The following is a 17,792-nucleotide window of genomic DNA, read 5'->3' as shown; positions in this document are numbered from 1 at the left end:
TTCCCTTTATTCCTTTAGCTTGAATTGCATAAGTCAGAGTGCAGAAAATTTCTGCTGTGCTGAGCCTTCGAAACTGATACTTTGAATATCTCTTGCTATTTCTGCAAACATACTCTTTTTTAATTTCGGAAAGCAGGGCAGTAGACAGACTTTGTGGTGGGAGGGGGCCAGAGCCTGAGGTAGGGGGACACATTTTGTCCTGCTGCCCCCTCCCCCACTGCTGCAGCAAATACCTTGGCTGGCGGGGGTCCCAGCCCCTGCCAGCTGAAGTGTTGTCCAGCGCCGGTTTCCAGCACCGCTGCTTTGCCTGTCCTGCTCTGTCTTCCTTCTCATGTCCTGCATGCTCCTTTAAGTGAAACTGAGCATGCTCAATTTCACTAAAAGGAGCGTGCAGGACGTGAGGGGGAAGAGAGAGCAGGACAGGCAACTCGGTGGCACCAGAGACTGGTGCTGGACAAGGCTTCAGGTGGCAGGGGTTAGGGACCCCCGCCAGCAAAACCAGGGGCCTGGAAGAAATTGGGGGGGGGGGGGGCCAGGCCCTGTGGCCCCATGTAGCTACACCACTGTCGGAAAGTACAACATATTTATGTGTTGTATTTAAGTGAAATAGAAACTGAGATGACAGATAAATACTGCAAGGCTTTTTTCCCCCATTGCAATATTGCAGAACTTGCTTATAGTAGTAATAATAATAATGTATTTGTATTTCACATTATCTAAAATTCTAAGCAGATAACACTTCATACAAAAAGTATAAGAACAACAATAACACAACAGACATGAAAACAAAATTAAATGGAAATGATTCAATTATGTCATGCATAAAATAGCACCCAATCTTGTTCTTAGCAAAAAGGCTAATATATATACATTACTCATCTAATTCATATATTCCAGCTTGATATTAAGTGTCTTTCATACATAAAAATTCATTCAGACTTCTTATACTTTGCCTAGAAATTTGTCCTGTCTACACTTCCTCCTCTTTATGCTCATTATTTGTTTTTCTATCAAATATTATGCTGGGACTCTTAAGGGGAGATCATTTTAGTAAACTTGTGTGGCATTTACACTTATAAGTGGCTGTGCATCTACAGATGTAAATGCCCCATAAGAACATAAGCATTGCCGTACTAGGACAGACTGCAGCATCCAACAGTGGCCAATCCAGGTTAGAAGTACCTGGCAAGATCCCAAAATGGTGCAATACATTTTATGCTGCTTATCCTAGAAATAATCAGTGGATTATCCCTAAATCCATCTTAATAATGGCTTATAGACGTCTTTCTTAGGAAGCTATCCAAACCTTTTTAAAGCCCCGCTTAGCTAACTGCTTTTACCATATTCTCTGGCAGCGAATTCCAGAGTTGAGTTGAGTGAAGAAATATTTTTTCCGATTTGTTTTAAGTTTGTAACTTCAGTGTGTGCTCCTTAGTTCTAGTATTTTTAGAAAGAGTAAACAATCGATTCATGTCCACCTGTTTCACTCCACTCATTGTTTTATAGACCTCTATCATATCTCCTCTCAGCTGTCTTCTCTCCAAGCTGAAGAGCCCTAGCCGCTTCAGCCTTTCCTCATAGGGAAGTCGTCCCATCCCATTTATCATTTTCTTCACCCTTCTCTGTTCCTTTCCTAATTCCACTATATCTTTTTGAGATGCCCCATGTTTCTAAGTAGCGATTTTTAAAAAGTTACTACATACATGTGTTGATCTGCAGCACACAATTTTTTCTTTTTATATCTATTCAAATTTTTTAAAAAAACTACATTCCAAGAAACAATCTTGTTCAGCAAAATATCACCATATGTATATACAGTTTTGACAGGGGTGTGATTTGGAAAGGATGGAAACATATGCATGTTCTTCTGAATTTGCAAGGCCAGTACACAGTTAAAAAAAAACAAAACCCAAAAAGTCTGCATTTACACCTGCTCTGAGGCAGGAGTGTTAGCACCTGGGATTTGCAGGAGTGATTAAGAGGACAATTGAACCCTTCAGAGCAAAAGTAGGCCCTGTTGCCTTTTTGCATTATTTCAGCTGTGGACTGACTCATGGTCTCTAAAATTGGACTGTGTCCATACCGTACCAATTTTCGCCATCTGGTGAGTGACTTTTTGTGCACTTGCTACTTTTTTCATAGTTTGTGGAACAAGAATGGTCTATGCCCATGTGTTCTACAGGTAAGTCTTGAGGAGTAACTAAGTGGACTTGACCAGCTTTTGTTCTCAGAGGCTCAATTAGGCTCACCACTCTGGTGTTTCTATATGGGATTTTTGAGGCGGTTCTTTTAAGCTTGGTTTTTAATTTTTCCTCATCACTGTCAACATAGTGGATCTCAGTATCTTTAACTCTTTCATTTCTAGCCTTTCTCTTTTCCACAAATGATCTGAAAAAAAGTCTTGTTACCTCTCTTTAGTCGCTTTTTAGTCTGCCTGTGCTTTTGCTAGCTGAATATTCCTCTTTGATTCTTTGAGTTTTACCCAGTAATTTTTTCTGTATTTCTCTTGTTCCATTCTTCTGTATACTGCATACTGATAGAATTGAAGAATGAACTTGCAGAACTATTGTTAGTAATATGTAATTTATCTTTAAATTCAAGCATGGTACTGGAAGACTGGAGGGTTGCCAGTGTAACACTATATTTTAAAAAAGGTTTCAGAGGTGATCCTGGAGATTCTAGACCGGTGAGCCTGATGTCAGTGCCAGGCAAAATGGTAGAGACTATTTTAATGAACAAAATTACAGAGCATATTCTAAAACATGGATTAATGGGACAAAACCAACATGGATTTAATGAAGGGAAATCTTGTCTCTCCAGTCTATTACATTTGCTTGAAGGGGTGAACAAACGTGGATAAAAGTGTGCTGGTTGATATTGTGTATCTGGATTTTCAAAAGGCATTTGACAGAGTACCTCAAGAAAGACTCCAGAGGAAATTGGAGAGTCATGGGATAGGAGGTAGTGTTCTATTGTGGATTAAAAACTGGCTAAAAGATAGAAAACAGAGAATAGGGTTAGATGGTCAGTATTCTCAATGGAAAAAGGTAGTTAGTGGGGTTCCCCAGGGGTCTGTGCTGGGACCGCTGCTTTTTAACATATTTATAAATGACCTAGAGATGGGAGTAACTAGTGAGGTAATTCAATTTGCTGATGACACAAAGTTATTCAAAGTTGTTAAATTGCAAGAGGATTTTGAAAAATTATAAGAGGAGTGGAATGGGTAGACATGATCCGCTTTTTTACTCTTTCCAAAAATACTAGGATTAGGGGGCACGCAATGAAGCTGGAAGTTATAAATTTAAAACAAATCAGAGAAAAATTTTCTTCACTCAGCGTGTAATTAAACTCTGGAATTCTTTGCCAGAGAATGTAGTAAAAGTAGTTAGCTTAACGTGATTTTAAAAAGGTTTGGATAGCTTCCTAAAAGAAAAGTCCATAAGCCATTATTAAAATGGACTTTGAGAAAATCCACTACTTATTTCTAGGGTAAGCAGCATAAAATGTATTGTACTGTTTTGGGATCTTGCCAGGTATTTGTAACCTGGATTGGCCACTGTTGGAAACAGGATTCTGGGCTTGATGGAGCTTTGGTCTGTCCCAGTATGGCAATACTTATGTTCTCATTTCTTGAATGCCACCTCTTTTCCCTTCATTTTTTCAGCCACTTGTTTTCAGCCACTTTTTCTTTCACTTTTTTTAATTTTTCATACAAATGCCATATTTATAGTTGCTTTCAGCTTGGACCACTGTCTTTCCACTTTCCCTATGTCTACCCATCTCATTAGCTCTTTCTTCAGACACTCCCTCATTCTACTAAAACCAGCATGTTTGAAATCCCATACTAGCTTTGTGCTTCTGCACGCCACTTGAGCTCTTATAACCATATCTTATGATGATAACTATTGAAGCATGATGGCCGATATGGGCCAAATGGCCCACCCAGTCAACCTTTCCTTAGTAACCACTAATGCCTCCTTTTCCATTGCCTAAATGAGTTACTGCATTGCAAAATCAGGCTGACTGCTCTTTAACAATTAGCACATAGAAAAATTATGCATGAAGTGAGAGATTCTATATATGGCACTTAAAAATTGGCGCAGAAATCAGTGCTGACTAAGTGTATTCTATAAACTGTGCCTAGAGTTAGGCGCAGTATATAGAATACGCTTAGTTGGCACGCTAGTACCTAAAACTCCATGCATCCATTTACACCAGCAAAAATGTGGCGTAAATTCTGGTGTGCAGATTTAGGTGCACTGGGCTATATTCTAGAACAATGCATGTAAATTTCAGAACGCCCACGAAACGCCCATTTCCCCCGCTCAGAACCATGCCCCTTTGCCTGTGCACATTAGAAGTTAGACACACTCTGTTACAGAATGCGCTTAGCGAGTTGTGTGCGTAAATTCTGACAATTATTTCTCATTGTTACTTCTTAAGAGCTGTTATCAATGTTAATTAGCTTATTAAGTCAATTATGTTATGCACATTGTTATAGAATGTGCTTGGATTTTGGCACATATCTCTAGTGCAATATATAGAATCCGGTGGAAAATGGGTATCAAAGGCCTCGAAAGAACCCCTGTGCCACTAGGAGGCTGAGTTATTTATTTACATTTTTTTTTTGTACAAATACCCAACACCAAATTATATGTGATATATTTTTCTCCTGGACTTATCTTTATGGTATGGAAATATCATGCATAATTTTACAAATTTTGCTCAAGAGTTGCTTCAGTTAGGACATCACCCTTATGGAAAGGAACTGTAAATAGTAAAAATACTGAGTCACAAGTCCAGAAGGAAGTGGAACCAGATGTCTATCTCCTGTGTTGTGTGGAGAGTTGAATACATCAGCACTGATGATCCCTGGACCTAAACATCACTCCCAAGGTGGTTAGATTTGAGAACAGGAGACAGTAGATGGAGATTGCCACCACACTAGCTCACCCAAAACGATAGCAAACACTATTGAGAGAAATAGTAAAAGATGATTAGAAATAATGGATTGCCTATGCGAGGTCCATACAAAATATTTTTTTTTACCTATTTGACAGCTTCCCATATGTAGATATAAATATGAAATCAAAACTGAATATCACTAAAACAGCTTCAAAAATATTGTAGCTGGTGGAAACAGTGCTAATAAAAGCTATATTTTGTGCTCATTTTTCTACTCTGTTCTATATAATAGAGTAATACATGGCCAAATTTCAGTGAGGATATCCTGCGTACTGATGGGCTCATCTTAACTGTTGTAATCTGCCTTGGGAAGCCTGGTATTATAAAGATTGGAAGTACATAGAATTCATCTTCACCTCTTTTGTATAAATGGATTAATCTGTGTTGAGCATGTTTCAGGGACAAGTGATTTTCATAAGTGAAAATAATAAAAATAAATATTTTTTTTCATGCAGATCTCTCATTTGTTTAAACATAACTAAATGGACCATAAACCCCTAATGCAGACCATTGGTGTTTTTATATTTTGTCCTTGTGATGACTTATACTGTAAAATCTATACAAAAAAAAATAATTATCCAACAAGTGGATTAACTCTGTAATGGGCACCATTCAATCTGCACACCCAAAAAAAAACGGAGAAAAAAAGATCTCAGCTTTACCATTCGAGCCACCAAAGGTTTAAGGCATTGAGCACAGCACACCATCACAGATTTAAAAAAAAAAAAAAAAAAACCTCCACTCACTGTAGTGTCCATCAATATAATTCATTCCCAAAACAGAGTAAAAACCACTTGTACATCCACAGGTTAGAAAAACAAAGTCACGGTCACTATAATCCCAGACAGGTGAATATTTCAAACTACTTATCTGATGATGTCTTCACACTGCATATCTTTGTGTCTGCTACCAGTAAATCCCTAATACTCGACAGGGAACCCCCATTTTGCCAAAGCTGCGTCAGGGGTAATTATTCTGTATCCTTATCATTGTTCATGAAAATACAGCCCGCTGACATGTTTGAAAATATAAGCGAGATTAAATAAAAATACTACCCACGATAAAGAACGACAACATGGATGCAGCAGCTCCTAGGTTTGTTTGCTTTGTTTTGAGTGTATGCAGAACGATAGCTGCGTGGGGAAGGGGAAACGCAGACTAACCTAAGTGGCTTCACCTTCTTGACATCATACCTCTTTGATCGCTCCCATCTGGAAAACAACTTGTTGCTTTAAACCCCTCCGTCTTCTGTATTGGTGTGCAGGCCTCAGGCTGAAATCTCCACACCTGCACAGTCAAAGAACGCTGGAGTCCCATAAATAAAACCTCTCCTTCAAGGGGGCTCATTTAGGCTGTCTCTGGTAGCTTATTATTTTTAAAGCTGCCATCGGCAGTCTGCTAATTAGGAATTTTCAAATGTCTTAAAAGTGCGGGGTGGCCTTAATGATGGTAAATTATTTTAAACAGAGCTTAATCTGTCAGTAGGTTCACTGCTGTTTCACTAGACCTATAATTCAGGCAGTCCTGTTAAATAAAGTGCTGGAATAAAACTCTCTTCAAATTGATCTTGGTTTATAGATATGATCTCCTGTGCCCTTTGATATTAGGATGCAACCATAAGAGCAAACATTTTCCTTGGAAAGGAAGAGTAGCTGCTGATGAAATAAATCTCAACATTATAATGCGTCTTTGGGCTCATTATAATGTTGAGTATCTCTCCACACTCATCCTTCCCTACACCCCTTCCCGTGCACTCCGCTCCATGGATAAATCCTTCTTATCTGTTCCCTTCTCCACTACTGCCAACTCCAGACCACGCCTTCTGTCTCGCTGCACCCTATGCCTGGAATAAACTTCCTGAGCCCCTACGTCTTGCCCCATCCTTGGCCACCTTTAAATCTAGACTGAAAGCCCACCTCTTTAACATTGCTTTTGACTCGTAACCACTTGTAACCACTCGCCTCCACCTACCCTCCTCTCCTCCTTCCTGTACACATTAATTGATTTGATTTGCTTACTTTATTTTTTGTCTATTAGATTGTAAGCTCTTTGAGCAGGGACTGTCTTTCTTCTATGTTTGTGCAGCGCTGCGTATGCCTTGTAGCGCTATAGAAATGCTAAATAGTAGTAGTAGTCAAATGTGCTATTAAGCCATTTTTGGGGCTCAGATGTGCCATTTTGAAAGCAGTTTTCATGAACTTGAGATATTTGGAATCAAATGTGCCTTTTAAAATTTTATCCTACCTTACAACAGAGGGATTATTTTCCTCTCTTAAGTTCCCCCCAATTGTACCTACCATACATGTACCTCATTCTACCACATTATCACTTTGTATTCATTCATACCATGTATTTGTTCAGACTAGAATCGGCTAGCACCGTTAACGGTAATATGTAAGCCACATTGAGCCTGCAAAAAGTTGGGGAAATGTGGGATACAAATGTAACAAATAAAAAATAAAAATTACTACTACTTGTCACTTTTATAAAGGGCTCTTAGATGTAGGTAGTCCTGTAGAGAAATGTTAAAGAGAGAACAATTTATTCAAGGCAGTCATATAGAACAAATAAGAGATTAGGGAGTTTCATGGAAATATAGAAATGAAAGCAGTCTGCCATTCTGTCTCTCTGTACCTTATACTATCCCTTCCTCTTTCTTAGAGATCATGTGTGTTTGTCCCAAGCTTTCTTGAAATCAGATAAGTCTTCATCTCAACCACCTCCATGAATTCATCTCCTTTTCTTTGAAGAAGTATTTCCTTAGGTTATTGTTCTGTTTGTCCGTTTTCACTTTCATCCTATACCCCCTCTTTCCGGAGCTTCTTTTAATTGAAAGAGGCTCGCCTTCTGTGCATTTATGCCATGGAGGTGTTTGTCACTATCTTATCTCCCCTCTTCTGCTTTTCTTCTGAAATATACATATTGAGATCTTTAAGTTTGTCCCCATATGAAGACCACTGGCCATTGTAGTAGCTGCCCTCTGGACTGACTCTATCCTGTTCATATGTGTTTGAAGGTGCATTCTCCAGAATTGTACACAGTACTCAAAATGCGGTCCCATCATTATCACCTCCTTTTTCCTGCTGGCCATGCCTCACCATATGCATCCAAGCATCTTTCTAGGTTTTGCTGTTGTGTTTTCTACCCATTTGTCCACCTTAATATCATCAAATACAGTCTTCCTCAGGTCCCACTCTTCTTTCATTTACAGAAGTACTTCACCCCTTAAACTGTACCACTCCCTGAGGGTTTTGTAGCCCAAATGCATAACCCTACATTTTTTAGCATTAAATCTTGGTTGCTAAATTCTGGACCATTCTTCAAGCTTTCCTAGGTCCTTTCTCTTATCTACACCATCAAGAGCATCTGCCTTATTGCAGATTTTGGTATCGTCTTCAAAGACCTTAATAGACAGCCCTTCTGTGATGTCTGTTACAAAATTGCTCAAAAGAACTGGACCAAGAACCGATCCTTGCAATACACCACTTGTAATGTCCCTTTCCTCAGAGTTAGCTCCATTTACTATTATCCTTTGTTGCTTTCCACTCAACCAGTTTCTAACCCATTCAGTCACTTGAGGGCCCATACCAAGAGCACTCAGTTTATTTATGTCATCTGTGTGAATGGCTTTGCTTAAATCTAAGTACACTGCATCTAGCTCATTCCCTCGACTTAACTCTCTGATCACTCAGTCAAAGAAATTAATCTGGTTCTCTGTCAATACCTTCTTCTACCAATACCATTCTGTCTTGGGTCCTGCAATCCATTGGATTCCAGAAACCTCACAATTCTCTGTTTTAGAAGTGAGAATCTTTTCCATTAATTTACTTACCACAAAGGTCAGACTAATGCGCCTCTTTCCTTCCTCCTTTATGGACCATATCTGCCCTTCTCCAGTCCTCTGGATCCACATCTGACTCTAAAGTCAGACAACAGAGCCTCCAGAACTTTCGCAAGATCCTTCAGTACCCTCGGATGTATACCATCCAGCCCTATCGCTTTATCCACATTTAGTTTAGCCAGCTCCTCATGAGCTCAGTCCTCTGAAAATTGTTCAAGGTCTATCACACTTTAATTCCAATTTTTGTTTGTCTTCTGTAGTCCTACTCCCAGCCCCTCATAAGAAATATCTGATAAGCAGTTATGCCTTATCCTTTATCAGCTTCTATATATTCCTCCCCTTTACCCTTGAGTTTCACAATGCACTTCCTCCTGTCATAAAATATGTCTAGAAAAAAAAGTGTAGTACCCACATTTTACCATATTGGCTATTTGTGTGTTTGCTTTTCTGACTACGTTTACCAGCTTCTCTTAACTTTTCCAGGTATTGTTCCCTGTCTTCCTATTTCTGCAACCTCTTAATAGTTTATGAATATCCTCTTTTTCCTTACCTTTTCAGCTTCTACTTTGAGGACTGAATCAGCCTTCATTTTTCTCTTACTTGTATTTACTTTCCTTGCAAAAATGTTTGTTGCCCTTAAAATAGCTCTTTTCAGTTTTGCCCACTGCTTTTCTATTTCTCCCAGATCTTTGAGATATTATTCTCCCATCTCAACAAAGTTTTTTTTTTTTTAAAATCTATAACCTTTACTTATTATGGAAATGACTAAAACAACACTGGCATTAAATGGGTGAAATAAGTAAGGGTTAAAAGCAGCCTCAATAGGGTGGACTTTTATCCTTTATTTGAATAGGGCCAGAGACAGAGCATAACACAATGATTCAGGAAGTCTGTTCTTGCCATATAACTCAGCAAGATGGAAGGAATGGAGTCTGGGCATGGTGTTGGAGAAGATGAAGAAGTGTTATGTCATTGTAGCAACACTGGCAAAAGACAAGTTATACAGCAGAATTTTGAATAGATTGAAGGGGAGAGAATTGGTTTAGTGGGGAAACCTGTGAGTAGCAGGTTGCAGTAAGGGTCAGGTTTTTGATATACAGTACTGCCTTTCTGTGGTATAACCAAAGCAGTTTATATGTTACATGTACTCTGTCTAGTGGGGTCACTATCTAAGTTTTGTATCTGGGGAAATGGAGGGTTAAATGACTTCCCAGGGCCATAAGGAGCCACAGTGAGAATTGAACCCAGGTACCATTAATCTTCTCCATTCCGAAACTGTTGACCATGGCATTCTGTTGAACACACTGGTAGAGAGTGAGACAAGAGTTGGAATCAGAGTAGTACAATAGTCTGATTAGTTTCTTACAGGGAGAGCTCCATCAGTTCCCTGGAGGAGAGCATTCTAGTTGAAGCAGGAGGTGATAAGACTGTGCATAAGGCTTTTGGTAGTATATTCAGAAATAATGGGACAAATCTTGATGATATAGAGAAAGCAACAGAAGATTTTAGTAGTTTGTTGGATATGTGCAGAGAAAGAAAGAGGTGTCAACAATAACTCCAAGATTATGAGCTGAGGAGACAGGGAAGATGATAATGCTATCTACAAACATATAGAGACTGGGAGAAGAGGACAGGTGGGTGTAGGGGAAAGAGTACACTCAGTCTTGGCCATTTTCAGTTTCAGGTAGCAGTGTCAGACATGCAGACTGAGACTTGAAACCTGGATTTCCAGTGAAATTTCAGACGTAGAGAGGTAGATCTAGAAGTCAGTAGAAAACTGTATATTTTTGTTGAGCTTTTTGTTGTCCCTGTGTACAAAGGGGACTATAAACAACAGCAACAAAATTACAGTTCAGCTGGTATGTATATGTACAAATCAGGAGTGCAGCTTAATAAGTTTGTGGTGCTTCCTTAAGTTGTAAAAAAAAAATAAAAATAAATAAAGGCTTGGCCTTGCCCTTAGATTTTACTTCACTTTAATTAAATAGATTTTACAAAGCATGAGCTTTGTATATATGATATTGCAGACAAAATTTATATTTATTTATTTATTCATGGCCTTTTTTTTGTTACATTTGTACCCCGCGCTACCGCCTAACTAAAGATGTGAATAGAAGTTATGTCCTTGTAAATCAAACTCAAATATAGAAAATGAGGGGATATCAAATAAAGAGCATCTATGCATCTGACTGTAGGAAAAGACTTCAGTATTGTTATTGAGGAAAAGGCCTCGAGAAGCCGCCAGCCTAAATATTAGCTTTGTAGACTGGACTTCCTCATCATCGGCCAAAAACCTCTTTTCTTTGTAACTTGTCTGTTATAATAGGTTAATTAGCAAAGTTACTTAGCTTTCATGATTTGTTTTTTGCTTGTGCGGGTCTTTCTTGCACCACGACCTACGATGGCTGCCGTTTCGGAAACCTGCCTCAGGGTTCTGTGGTCCGCATGTTAACCTGGTAGGCAGAGAAAAAGAGTTACCTTGAACATCATTGGCTTTTTGGTTATGAGCAGAATTAAATTTTAGTTATCGATTTCTGACACTGTACTTTATACTGTGGCATTGATGTCTGTCCTGACTCAGTTTCATGTCATCCTCAGTGCTCATTACAGTCCTCTTCAGAACAGCATTTTTAGTTAGACCTCTCCATCAAAGTTAAGATTAAAAGCTTCTCATGTGGCTTTTTTTCAGTTTCTTTTCTCCATCACATTGCAATTCAATATCAGATGTTTGTGAGTTGAATCGTCTTATCCTATGTTGAAGACAGGGGTTAAGATTTGCTTCTTTCAGCAGCCATATTTTTAATAATCTTTTTTCTTTAATGGAATGTTTTAACTCAAGACACTGGCAGTTTTCCTTTTCCTCTTGGTCTCTGATTCGTTTCTTGCCAGGTTAATGATCATGTGAAATCCAGCTTCTCTCCTGGTATTGCCTGTTTGATACTGTTTTTTAATCTAGATGTCATTGCTTTTCATATGCTTTGTGTAATGCTGACAATATTTTTTCTGATTTGTTTTATGTAAACTGCTATGATATTAATCTATGTAAACTGTCATGATGATATTTTGTTATGGCAAATGATGGGAGTATCAGGTATCACAAATAAAATAAATCTATGTAAGAGTAACAGAGGTTGTAAGATGCAGCTCTTAATCTGATGTACAAGCACCCTTACCTTTGCAAAATCTCTGCATACAAATGTGCAGTGGGGAGGGTTCGCCAGTACAGGTAGGCTGCTTTTGTGGTGAAAATGAACAGGTCTGCGCATATTATACATACACTAGTAAAAGAGGCCCATTTCTGAAAGAAATGAAATGGGCGCTAGCAAGGATCCATGCCCCCTCTCTACCACCCTCCCTCCCTCTCTGTCCTCTGAGTTCCATGCCCCCCTACCTCCCCCCCTCCCTTTTTTCCGAGTTCCAGGCACCCCTCCCCTTCGAGTTCCAGGATGCCCCTCCCTTCCCTTCGAGTTCCAGGATGCCCCTCCCCTTCGAGTTCCAGGATGCCCCTCCCTCCCCGCCCCTCCGAGTTCCACACCCCCGCGCCTCCCTCCCTCTCTCTCTGTCCCCTCTGAGTGCAAGCACGACCTGCCCTCCGGCAGCCCCTCGCCTTCCTGCGTGCCGGCTGTAATTTAAAAATTCTTACCTCTGGGTCTGGCATCTGCAGTGAAGGCGAGCAGCGCTTCAGACTGCCTTCCCACGTGTCTCAGCTCTGCCTCTGGTCCCGCACTCATTTCCTGTTTCCGGAAGGGTGGGACCAGAGGCAGAGCTGAGACACATGGGAAGGCAGTCTGAAGCGCCGCTCGCCTTCACTGCTGACGCCAGACCCCCGAGGTAAGAATTTTTAAATTACAGCCGGCACACAGGAAGGCGAGGGGTTGCCGGAGGACAGGTCGTGCTTGCACTCGGGGGGGGGGGGGGAGAGAGAGGGAGGGAGGCGCAGGTCCGTGGAACTCAGAAGGAGGGAGGGGCGCCCTGCAACTCGAAGGGGAGGGACGTCCTGCAACTCGAAGGGGAGGGGGCCTGTAACTCGGAGGGGAGGAGAGGGAGGGAGGTGGGGGGGCTGGAACTCGGAGGAGAGGGGGAGGAGGAGAGGGGGGCCTGCAGCTCGGAGGGAGGGGGGCGATTCTCTACTCACCTCCGATGGCTGGTGCTGGGTTCCCTTCCCTCTCACTGATTTGCCCTCTGACGTCATCGCCAGGGCAGACCAATGGGAAGTGAGTTACGAACCCAGGCATTCAGACGGAGGTGCAAATTATTATATAGGATTTGTTTCATCAGGCATTTAATCTTTTCTTGTTTTCTTGCTTTTGCAGTGTGCAAAGATCCTCCCTACAAAGTAGAAGAATCTGGGTATGCTGGTTTCATTCTACCGATAGAGGTGTACTTTAAAAACAAGGTACATTAATAAATCTGTTATTTCATTTTATGAGGAAAAAAATTACTGCTACAAATTCCCCAAAATATCAGCTTGATTTGTTTTTCTTTTGTGTATTATTGAAAGCTTCCTTTTTCCCCTGATATATTTTATTCTTTATGATTGAGACCAGGTGTATTCCAGATTGTTGCTACATTCTTCATAAGATATCCATGTAAATGTGTCATCAGATACCAATCCCTGAAATATATTTTCTTTGATCTATCTCATCTCACTACCTCATTGGCAACCAAACATTCATTAGGGGAAACTCAACCAGTATTGGTGGGTTCCTCTGAGAATGTGTTGCTCTCTGTTATTTAGATATTTGAATAGCTGTTAGGTCATTTTTCGTATTCCTATTTCCTTGTTATCTCCAATAGTGCTCTTGGATTTCCAAACTTGTAGACTTTTTTTTTTTTTTTTTTTAAATCTTTATTAATAAATTCAATTTTCACAACAAAGTGTAAATATGCAATCGGCATTATTTTACAAATGAAATTCAAAATACAATTAAATAATTGAAAGAAAAGTTCTTAACTGCCTATTTGTCCACAAACAAAGAAATTGGGTTCCAAGATTTCAAAAATTCTAAAGGAAATTAAAGAATATTTTAGCGGTTGCCGCCTCGGGTTATCGACCCTAGCCTGCTTGTTAGGGTGGGCATACTACATTCACATCGGCTCTAGCATCAAGAAATTCTTTAAACTGTTTTGGGTCTACAAACTGAAACTGTTTACCCTCAAGCAGTATATTACAGATACAAGGAAAACGTAATACAAAGTTTACTCCCAATGCCAACGCTCTAGGGCGCTGCTCCAAAAAAGCCCTGCGCCTTATTTGTGTAGGCCTCGAGAGGTCTGGAAAAATTCGAACCTTTGAGCCCAAAAACAAGTTTTCTAAATGTCTTAAGGAAAGTCTTAAAACAGCATTGCGGTCAGGCTCCAATGCAAAAGTGACCAGCATAGTTGACCTCTGTGTAATTATTTCCAATGAACTTTCCAGGAAGGAAGTAAGATTCATTCCATCCCCCACTACTGGGGGGTTTCCAACAGTCCCCTTCGGGTTCCAGATGTAATAGGCCCGAGTGATGGGAGGTAGTGAGTCCTTATCCATTCCAAGAATGTCAACCATATATTTTTTTACCATCTCAATAGGAGAAATTAGAGGAGATTTGGGGAAATTTAGAAACCTAAGGTTAAGTTTCCTAACCTGGTTCTCCAGGTATTCCATTCGCTTGTGCATGAAGTTATTATCTTTAACCAAAGCGGTTTCCAAGTTCCCCATTTCTTGAAGCTCAATATTCACTTTATCTAGTTTCAAGGATTGCTGTGCAGTCACTTGCGCTTGGAGCAACGCAGCTTCAGACAAAACTTTAATATCACCAGTATTTTCTTTCAATATATTCTGCATAGAAACCTGCATGCTGTACACCATGTCCCACAGTGACTCAGTGTCACTACTGCTGGTCTAACCACGCCACTAAAGGCTGGGAGAGATTGAGGTTGGGCCTCAGTTCGAGATAGTTTTGAAACAATATCTTGAGGTAGTACCTGTAAAGCTGATTGAATTAGCTGCTCTCGTTCATGAGATCCATTCTCTGTAGCTGCAGACCTTCCCTCATGCAGATTCGGTTAAGCCACTTCGGCTTCCGTCGCTGTTCGGGCTGCAAACAACTCTCTCCCAGGCTGAGGCGGAGCAATACGATCCACAGGGCTCAAGGAAGCCCCGTTAGGACTCTCGATCGACGGCAACGCGTCGAGAGTTGCAGTAGGGGTCGAAGTTCCTCGAGGCCCCGATTGTTGCTTTGAAAATTGCAGGGTCGTCTGCTTCAACGTTGGGATGGTCTCAGGAACCGAGGGATGTTCCCTGACCTTTCCCCTCCGCTTCCCCATTCGAAAAAACGAGGCGGCAGAAGCACCAACGGAGCTGAAAACCTAAGCTACCTCAGAGCAAATACAGGTGCGTCCGCTTAGAACGCCATCTTGGCTCCCCCCAAACTTGTAGACTTGAGTGATCTAGACAGTGCACTTTTTCTAGTGAAAAAGGTGCCGGTACTCAAATGCTAGGCCACCCTTGAGGGGTGGGGGTAATCACTGAGGGACCCTCCCCACAATAGCCAGGCCCCCTGCAACCACTCACAGAACCTATGCCAAGGCAGAATTGGTGTGTAGAGCCTGAGTTCTTTCATTAAAACTTGGGGACCATGGGTCAATTTTAGCAGACAATGGAAAAGGTGCCGGTACTCAGTACCCCCTCAAAAAAAGCCCTGGATCTAGATTTTTTGTTGTGCCATTAGGCTTATGGCTTTATGCGATTATAATATTTGTTTCCTTGAATTATCACTTTAATGTACAAGCTTTCTACTGCTTGGTTATACTTTTTAAAATTTGCTATAAAATAAAAGTGGGACATTAGTCCCAATGGTCCATCTTGCCCAGTATCCTGTTTCCAACAGTAGCCAAAAAGAGAAAGGAGGACATTAGTCTTATCCTATATAATAATTCTCACCTCCAACATTCTAATGTGCCTGGTACTGTGGCTCCCTCGGAGGTGGTCTGCTAGGCAGTTTAGAATGCACTGATGTCAGTGATGTCACTGACACCCTACTCCTCCCCCTGCCTGGGAAACAGCTGTCAGTGCCCCCCCTCGGCGCAACACCCAAGCCCCTGCCCTGCAAAACCACGAGCCAGGCAGGGGGAGGAGTAGGGAAACACGCTCCTCCCCCTGCCTACCAATCAGCTCTCAGTCCCCCCCCCCCCCCCCCGGCGCTACACCCAAGCCCCACCGCAGCACCCAAGCCCCTACCTCCCCCTCGACGCATCACCCAAGACCCTCCCCCCGGCGCATCACCAAAGCCCCTACCACCCCCCCCCCCCCCGTCGGGCACATCAACTCCCTCACCACCCGCAGCCGCCAATACTAACGCTGTCCGGCCACTGCTGAGCAGCAGCAGCCGGTACAAAAAGAAAACTTTCCAGGCCAAATATCTTCCTCTCTCTCCACCTTAAACTTCTGTGCATTTGGCCAAAGACCATATCCAATAGTCCTTTTTCCCTCCTGCAAACCTGGAGTTAAGCCCATACAGCCAAATGAAGGGTGTTGGCTGATGTGTGTTGCAGGGCAGGTGATAGCTGCTTTTTGGTGGTTTGGTAGCTTAGGGCTGTGAGTCAGGCATTGCAGGGAAGCTGTGGCAGAAGCCAGCAGAGCTGAGGGCACCACATAGGAAGGGGAATGGAGTTGGGTTTTAGTGTGGACAGGCCAAGCTTTGATAAAGCTGAGGTTATTGATAGAAATCAAACAAAATAAAACATGGAAAAGAAAATAAGATGATACCTTTTTTATTGGACATAACTTAATACATTTCTTGATTAGCTTTCGAAGGTTGCCCTTCTTCGTCAGATCAGATCATTTTCCTGCTTCTGAGTTAGAAAGAGAAATTGTACTGACTGATTCAACCTGGGACTGTTCTGTCTTATTTTGCCAGTCAGTTACATGAAAAGGCTCCAGAGAAAACAGATCTACAACAAAAGTCTTACCTGTCAAGGTAGCCAGTGATCACAAGGGGGTTACACCTAGCTGTGCAAATGTCCCAAAAGTACTCGGTGACTTTTCCTTTGCTGGGATATTCTCTTCTGGGTTAGGAGGTAGAGAAGCCTCTGGTTAAAATCAGGGGAAAGTATGCATTCCCATATGCAAAAATTAGTTTAATGAAGTTGTTTGCCCTGTAGTGGAAGTGTCTATTGCTTTTGTAAAACTGAGGTGTTAAAGAAGGATCTGTAAATAAAATCAGTTTCTAAGCTGAACCTTGTCCCATGTTCACAGCCCAAATCACATAAGTAATTGTAATGGGCTCTAAGGGGCCATCTTTGGAGTGTTAAGGACATTATTTCAAAGAGATAATGTTCTCAGTAGAATTGCCTTGAAAGAATCCTCTTGTGATACAGAGCTCAGCAGGATTCCTTCTGACAAAGGAGTCATTGTTTAACCTGGCAGCTCCTGAAAGATTCATCCTCTATGCTGTAATAGAAGAAATATAGGCTGTATTTTATATCCATGTGCAAGGCTCAACATTTCCAGTTTCAGGGATGCCTAAAATTTCCATGCTGGCATCCTGAGCACACAAAGGAGGCAAATCTAGAACTGGGCACCTGCAATTAGTCACTCAGAGCTTGGTAGGCACCTACTTTCCTGTATAGAGTACTAGCATTACAGAGTATTAATGCGCCTAACATTTAGGTACATGCTCTTTCACCAGGCATAGAGATGGTGTAAGTTTGAGCACCTAAGTGCAGCAGGTACATGTGTAACTTTCAGTATTTTGTAAGTTACATGCATACGAAGGTAAATGTGAATGCCTAGGTTATAGATGCCCCAATTGTTGCATTCATCTGGAGTGCTGTCTGATGCTTCTCTGCTTCATTTGAGGATGACAGGATACACCTGGTGGAATTCTGAGCAACTGGGCAATGCAGAATTTATGTAGAATTTCCCATTGGTGCAGAATTCTACATTGATAATGCAGAATTTGCAAGGTTGGTTTATTGGCTGCCCAAAGAAAGGGAAGCTCTG

General features: G+C 41.3%; 1 protein-coding gene across 1 annotated transcript in view; it reads left to right on the top strand.

Annotated features, from left to right (window-relative positions):
- The window catches only part of MLLT3 (MLLT3 super elongation complex subunit), a 584,309-nt gene that overhangs the window by 329,106 nt on the left and 237,411 nt on the right, over positions 1-17,792 (top strand). Inside the window, exon 3 of the mRNA XM_030194210.1 lies at positions 13,120-13,202. Within this exon, the coding sequence (XP_030050070.1) occupies positions 13,120-13,202 (83 nt within the window). The remainder of the gene's footprint in view (positions 1-13,119; positions 13,203-17,792) is intronic.

The sequence above is a fragment of the Microcaecilia unicolor genome, chromosome 2 (genome assembly GCF_901765095.1).
Source record: "Microcaecilia unicolor chromosome 2, aMicUni1.1, whole genome shotgun sequence".
Classification (NCBI taxonomy): Eukaryota; Metazoa; Chordata; class Amphibia; order Gymnophiona; family Siphonopidae; genus Microcaecilia; species Microcaecilia unicolor.
Note: the sequence above shows the minus strand (reverse complement) of the source record. Positions and strands in the feature narration are given on the sequence as shown.